A 7472-nucleotide genomic window follows, 5' to 3' on the forward strand; every position below is an offset into this window, starting at 1 on the left:
CAAAATTATCAATTTAATTAAACCCCCCTTGAATGTTTCCAGTTAATCACCTTCTTTAGGTTTTTGTTTTATCTTTAATTTGTTTTTGTTGTTTGTTTGTTTTTTACCAATTTTAAATCGGCCTTGCGTATACACTCTGCATGCTGTACAAGAAAGTTAGAATAATCATCACACTTAGGTCTTCACCACTAGACAATTCTTTAAACGGGTTACGCATTTCTTGCCGATACACAAATCTACACTTTGTACACAATAAAAACATCATGAAGATGATAAACTACATTGTTCTATACGTCTGTTTTAAAATCCATCACAATAGTAACTAAAGACAATTCGACTACTTCAGTATTCATTACAAGATGAAACAGGAACACTTGATTTAACCCAAGTGTCCAATTTAATTTGACGCAAGTGATGAGCATGAACGCGCAGACATTCCTGCTCGCCTGTACAAGTTCTTCATAACACAATGCATTAAGTAGCTCAAGTCTGTGCTGTGTTTTAAACTTTTCTCTCTTTTTTTATGCTAATATATTTTGGTATTTTGGAGTTTTAGAATACGACTTACCAAGACATATATTCTCTTGTGTGCATATTCTATGATAATTTCTCGCCTATTCGTGTCATAAACACTATTTATTTCTCCTTGATTTGGATACAAATATACATATAACGTAGACAGAACTAACGAGTAAATTAATTGTGACTAGTCCCAGTGTTTTATCTTAAAGGGTTGTACGTCGACATATGTTTTTAGGATAAGAATATGAGAATGGGGCGAGAATTCATTTGATATATGTAACGATTGCACCTTAAACTTTCCTATTATAAATCTTATACATTTGCCAACTTTGAAACTCGTAAATTAATTTTCTAATGAAATCTCCATTGGCATGCTGGCATGATGCTGATTACGCTCAGTAAGTAAGGGGAGATAATTTTGCTGGTCCCGCCGAGTTTTATGCGAGAGTAAATATTTCGCTTATTATACAAACCCATTTTTGATAACGATCCCGAGAAGGCGCGAAAATCGTCCTTGGTGCACTCGCACACGCAGAAGAATGATAACGGGCGTACTTGTTTAGCGGAATCGACAAGAATTCTTGTTGGATATTGGAGAGGCCCTTGAGACGGACATCAGTTGTGTCATCATCAGACAAGCGTTGGCAGAGGTGTACAAGTGTTGATAGTATACAGACATCGTTTCAAGCATTTCAGTGATGTGCAGGTCTATCGGTAATCAAACTGTCTTTCAGAAATGTCAACAAATCGTGAAATGCTTACATAGTTTGCTCGTCCTATGCAATATCGATTTAATTTTTTCTTTGAATATCGTGTTCTGTAATGTCCCGAACCTCTGCCAACTCGACAAACAATTAGGTTAACACCTTCCTCGATATGGACACATAAAAATTCGATCTTCTCGTTATTTGAGATATTTTAATATGTTTATCAAAAACTACGATAATATTCATTTCAATATCTTAACGAATGATTGGTGATTGCTTTGCTGTAAAGTCAGAGATAAGTCTAACGGTAGGGTCGCCTTACAGTAGTTGGTGACTCACTGAACATCATGCGTGACGCTCGCCGCATGATATCAATATCTATTTGTGGTAAGTATCTTATTTTTATGGTTTAGATGTATGTCTTAATGTTGAGTTTATTGTTTTCAATCCCAACGTGCCAATACATTGCATTCCCGATCCCTCTGTCTGCCTCCTGTTGGCAGCAGACATTGCAACTGTCGCGGCAGCGTCGGAAACAAGACGTTGTCAACAGAAAAAGCATACCATGGACTGCCAAACATATCGACTAAACATTGTAGATATCGGCTACTAAATTCCAAAACAACCCAGACAATATTAACACCAAAAGACAGATAAAATGTGGATTCAGACTTTAAATAAGTTAAATTTTTCCCTGATGTTTACAGAATTTTGTATCCAGACAAAAGTATTGCCAAGTACAGCGTACTAGGTATTGCACATTATGAAGACTTTGTATTTAACGATTTCGAAAGTTTTTTTTTTATAAAATATGAGAAAAGAGATTTGAAAGTGACTGAATATCTGTTTTCATTATCTTTTCCCTGCTATTAGAGTGCACCCCAATTACAAATTCTTCAAGTGAAGATGTATATATCATGCTTTTTATATGTTCTTTAGACATTCAAGTTTCAGTTAATATCATCAGCTTTGACACAGATTTGTTTTCTGCCGCATTAAGACCAAAGTTTATTAATTTTTAAATCACACCCACTTTGCTGACATTGCAAAGTGATCTGTCATGCACAGCGTAGGATTTTTTGTTATATATGTAAAATAATAACCATGGAGCGTGACTTTTTGGATTCAGTCGCATCGCCTAGTATATGCACGCAAAACATATTCCCGTTGACAAAATACAATATATTTTCACTCCTACAGAACCTTGTACCTTGTAGCTTCTTCCGGTTCATCACGCGCAACTATTCAGCAGTTCACGTGAACATTGGAGATTTCCCTCACCGATACTGGTCCTCATTTAAAGAAAAACCTTTAAAAAGACAGCTGAGATATAACCACATATAAAACATCCATTATTTATTAATAATTTTAGCGACAAAAGTCTTCTCGAAAATGTACATTCAAAGTGTTGTAATATAGCTAAAGACGATTGATGTATTACGTCATAATCGAATTAATTGTGACATCACAAAACCATCGGAAATCAAACAAATACACAAATTCACATATGATATTACTAATCAAAATACCTATTGAACATTTTCAAAGTCTAGTAATCACCCATAAACCTAATATATTTTCCCCGGGTACACAAAACCCGGCAAGTATTTTTTCCGTTTTTTTTTTCTTTTTACATAAAGTATGATGGTGGCCGCGGCGTCTAGTGATCAGATGGATTTCAATGATTCCTGGTACATTTTCTCCGCTGGTAGATTTTTCCATCTTACACCGGAGTTATCGGAAACCAGATGTTAGAACACTGAACAGCACGACTAAACCCAACGGTATGAAAAATGCCCTTTACCGGTGTCATCCTTAGCAAACCATACATTAGTAATGTCCTTTTTGGGAATTCTTATGTTACGAGTTATCGGAAACCAGATGTTAGAACACTTAACAGCACGACTAAACCCAACGGTATGAAAAATGCCCTTTGCCGGTGTCATCCTTAGCAAACCATACATTAGTAATGTCCTTTTTGGGAGTTCTTATGTTCCGAGATATTTTTGAAAATAAACATCAATATTGAATCATAAGACTATCACAGGCCATGTTATTATGTGTAGTAGACAGTTATTAACTTTATCGTGGTAAGTATTTGAAAGATACGTTATGGTAATTGTAAGCGGCGCATTGTTATTTCGGTTTCGACGTCGGGTTTTTCCGTTATTATTCGGTCCGAAATTCGGAAAACGAACAGAGCATCAAAATATGAAAGATAATCAATTATGAAAAAAACCCACACATAATATACACAAAGAACAATCGTGATTGCACTCGTTGCCCGCTAATCTGCAACACTCGTACTTGCAGTTATAAATTCATGTTAGCTATCTGACGTCAGATGTCATTAAAGATGTAGAATTTGTAAATGAAACACGTGTAGCAAAGAGAATTCAACGCGTTCTTAAATCCTTCTGAAGTTGACAGTGCTGTCTGCTGTCGTTTCGATGATGCACGGTTTATTTGATAGAGGGAAGTTGAGTGTTTCGTTTGATGTTTAACAAGAGCTTTGAAGATCCTGATAAACTAAACACACTCTTCTGTTTATCGATACTTTACATTAGTTTTCTTATGTTAGAAAAACAAATTAAATAACAGCGATATTTGTGATTTGTTATCCGGAAATCGTCTCGAGGAGAACACTTCCCAATCCAATTTTTGCCCGACATACTTTTCAGCCCACCTGACAATGATGACCAACGTGATGGTCAAGAGATTCGCGTCAATGCTGGTATATACATATGATGATAATCTTAATCTTCAAACTGTCAACTTATTATATATATTAGTCCGATAAATTGGACTGCCGGAAGTTGACCCCTGCTCTACGTGTTTAAATGTGTCCCAAAACCACGTGTTATACAATATGTATATATCTATGTCACTAAACATACTAGGACTTAACACGAACAGAAACATTCGTCTGTGACCGGGAGTTGTACCTTAGTCCATCGGCATCTCATCCGCTTTTTACGATGTTTCCTTTTTCTCGATACTGCACCACTCAAAATTTGGTTCATATGCCTCCGCCAGGAGTTTTTTCTAGGCCGCCTCATGCGACAATTCCACCGGAGTAACTGTACTATTTTACTTTCTTTGGGAACACAGTGCATCCCGATTGGCCAAGAGCATGACACCTCATTGGAGCATGTTCCCTTTTTTAACCACCTTGGCCAAAACAGCGGACCCTGATCTTCCCATTCATATTTGACCTGGCACGTGCCATGCGCGAGAAGCCAACGTTTGAAAAGTTGAATATTTTCCTCCCCTACGTCCACCACTAACCCGTTCCTGTTTGTAAATGTAAAGTTTACATTATCGAATTCCTCTGCTAGTCGACCGTCTATAATGCTCTCCTCTGGGTTAGATAATGTCACATACTCAATTTCAGAAGAAGTACCTAATGGCGACTCAATTGACATCCAAAATGGCAAAAATCCTTTACCGAGTTTTTTCAACAATTTCTTTGTCTTGAGATCTTTTTTCCTTGGTCTATATTGATTGCTAAATGGCGGAAATTGCCGAAATGGTTTCGGATCGTCCGAGGGCGAGGGACTGGTGTGTTGTTCTGGAAACATGTCCAAAGATGGTATTCTTTGTCTCTCGGGAAATATGTTGTTGGTCAATGGTTTTTCGTCATCGATGTAGCAGTGAACAAAAAGGGACTCTGCCATCAAGGACATCGTTACGATGAGACTGCAAATATCCATGACGTCGATAGTTACAGGGTCATCTGTAAAACAAAATGTGAATTTGTAGACACGGTGTCTATAGCCAGGGGAACTTTGTTAATCAATATGCAAGTTCAAAGACAATGTGACAGAAGAACGGGCCCGTCTGAAAAAACAAAACAAAAACAAAATGTAACTCCGGACATGGCAAAAATTATCTTGAGAAGGTTTGTGTGATTAAATAACTGGAAAGACTTATTGTAAGATGGAGCATCTGCAACGCAAAAGTAGATCTCCATGCCATCTCGGGGTTGCGCTACTTTGAAAATGCAAGTATAGCAGCTCTCGTTGTGCGCGTGATGTCAACTCTCATAAATATTACTGCACACAAACAGATGCTAGATGTCTCGATCGAACCGTCGGAAACGTGTACTGATATCAAATACAGAGCTGGAAATTCCTCAGGCCTCTGTAAAATAATTGCACCACATCCCCACGTGTATCGCATGTATAAACTTTGTACCGTACACGAAGTTATTATATTAACTGAGTATGGAATTTCGCAATAACATAAATACCAAACTTTGGTAAAGATATTTCGATATAACTGTCTAAAATCGTAATATGATAACGACAAAATTAAAACTTATAATACAAGCAATGCACGCGTGGGCCAAAAGGACATTGACGATAGTTCTTATTTGTGAGACAAACATTCAGTCAATAGGTCATTAAGTACTTCTCCGTACAGAAAAATCTGTTGACAGTTATAAATATACCATATCACGCCAAACGCTAAGACATGCTATGCATGTAAATATACGTCGTAGTATTTGTTAAGTGTACGTGTTTATGTGCGTTTCTGTAAATATATTGTCCGCCTGTCTTTTGTAATTATTCTCGTTCGGCTCATGTGTATGTCTATCTGTCCGTTTATCTGTCTGTATAATGTCAATGACTAAATATGTAGTATCCAACCGCCGTCCGTCCTGTACTGCATGATGCAAATGTTTCGAACCGTTCATAAATCCATGAAGTATCTGTCCTCGTCTGCATATTGTACAGTATCTGTCTGTTCGTCCACAATAATAAGTATGAATTACCTATGTACACTCATCTGTCCGTCAGTCCGTCTGTATTTCTAAATAACACATGTGTATGCATGGAGAATACTCCGACAACCACAACAGTAATTACTCTGGACAGTAAACGGGAATGTTTCATGTACATGATAGCTCAGGTTTCCCATCCGACAGATTTAAACCCGGCCTGCCAATGTCATTTCACAATAAACACCACGCGCTCCCTCACTCATCTAATCCCCGTGTTTAATCAAAACCACAAAAAAGCTAATATTACGGTAGATATAAGATGGCAATCGTAGTCCACAGATGTTTTCCATTTCCGGGTTAGTGCTTATTTCAATTTTATGGCAAATTCGACCAGGTAAGTCTGCCATGCTTAAGTGTCAGATTCCACAGATTGATAGTTGTATACAAGGGCGATATTACTAAGGCGTTGCCCAGCTAAACAGGTGCTGGAGCTTCCGCCTGGTCAGACTTGGCCATTACCTCATTTCTCATTCTCCTTCCTAATCTCGCCACATCACGTGTGCATTGCAACATCATTTTTAAAAAATGCAAACATGTTAAATTAGGGATGTTCTACGTGCCTCTTAAAACAAACTCGTAAGGCTTATAAAATTAAGACTTATAGAGTAAGGTTTGGAAACAGAAAAAAAACGCATACTTACCAAAGAAGAATATTTGCACGGTTTTAAATTTCCTTCAAGTATTTCACAAAAATGTTTAATTGTTTGCATCTATGGTTTCAAAGTGTATATATCCTGACCATTCACGATACGTTCCACTTGTTTGATTGTTTTTTTTTTTAATTTTATAGGTGAACTTAAACCACCGAAGCACAACAATAATTTAGCTCACACGGAAACACGTGAACTGACCACGACCCGCGGGAGAAAAATGTCTATGATGTCAATTTCATTGTTTGTTTTAATGGCAGCGTGCGTACTGCCTGAGAAATTGAGAATCAACATCACACCGCGTACCTACAGTGCAATAATACTCCAGCACTAGTATTGGCGGCTGATGTAGCACGTTGTGATTATCACTTAAGTGTAAACACTCATTTCCTTACAGATTAGCACGTTTCGGCGCCTGTCTCTGGTCAAACTGCGTAACACCTACCCGTACATATCACACGCTCAATGATCATCTGTCTAACACGGCTGGCCACTTAAGACTTACAAAACCCTATTGATCCTCACGTAATATCAAACGTACTTGTGACGCTGGTTACAGCTTCTAAATGACACTGTTTTGAGGCGGAGCGAGTGGAAACGAACCCGCCTGCGTAAACTGTCAGAATATTTCGTTAGCAGTATAAAGCTCTTCGTGGGGCTTGTCACGTTTGCTTCTTAATTATAAAAGACACTGTTCATCTAGATCGATTTTTTTCACGTGAAATCGTCATGATTACTTTATGTACGGGCTGTGGGTATGAACGGGACTCGTTCTCGCTTCCACGCAACGCCCGTTAAATTGAAAAC

At 37.8% G+C, this 7472-nt stretch overlaps 1 protein-coding gene across 1 annotated transcript; it reads right to left on the reverse strand.

Moving 5' to 3' along the window:
* Positions 1-2570: 2570 nt before the first annotated feature.
* Positions 2571-7159, reverse strand: LOC132557247 (noggin-2-like). Its single transcript, XM_060221737.1, has 2 exons — positions 6657-7159; positions 2571-4965 (listed from the first exon to the last, which is right to left on the reverse strand). The coding sequence occupies exon 2, from the start codon at positions 4940-4942 to the stop codon at positions 4133-4135; it is 810 nt and encodes a 269-aa protein (XP_060077720.1). The 5' UTR covers positions 4943-4965; positions 6657-7159; the 3' UTR covers positions 2571-4132.
* Between the last annotated feature and the right edge of the window lie 313 nt (positions 7160-7472).

The sequence above is a fragment of the Ylistrum balloti genome, unplaced genomic scaffold (genome assembly GCF_031769215.1).
Source record: "Ylistrum balloti isolate Yb309-2 unplaced genomic scaffold, AGI_CSIRO_Ybal_v1 Utg370650, whole genome shotgun sequence".
NCBI lineage: Eukaryota > Metazoa > Mollusca > Bivalvia > Pectinida > Pectinidae > Ylistrum > Ylistrum balloti.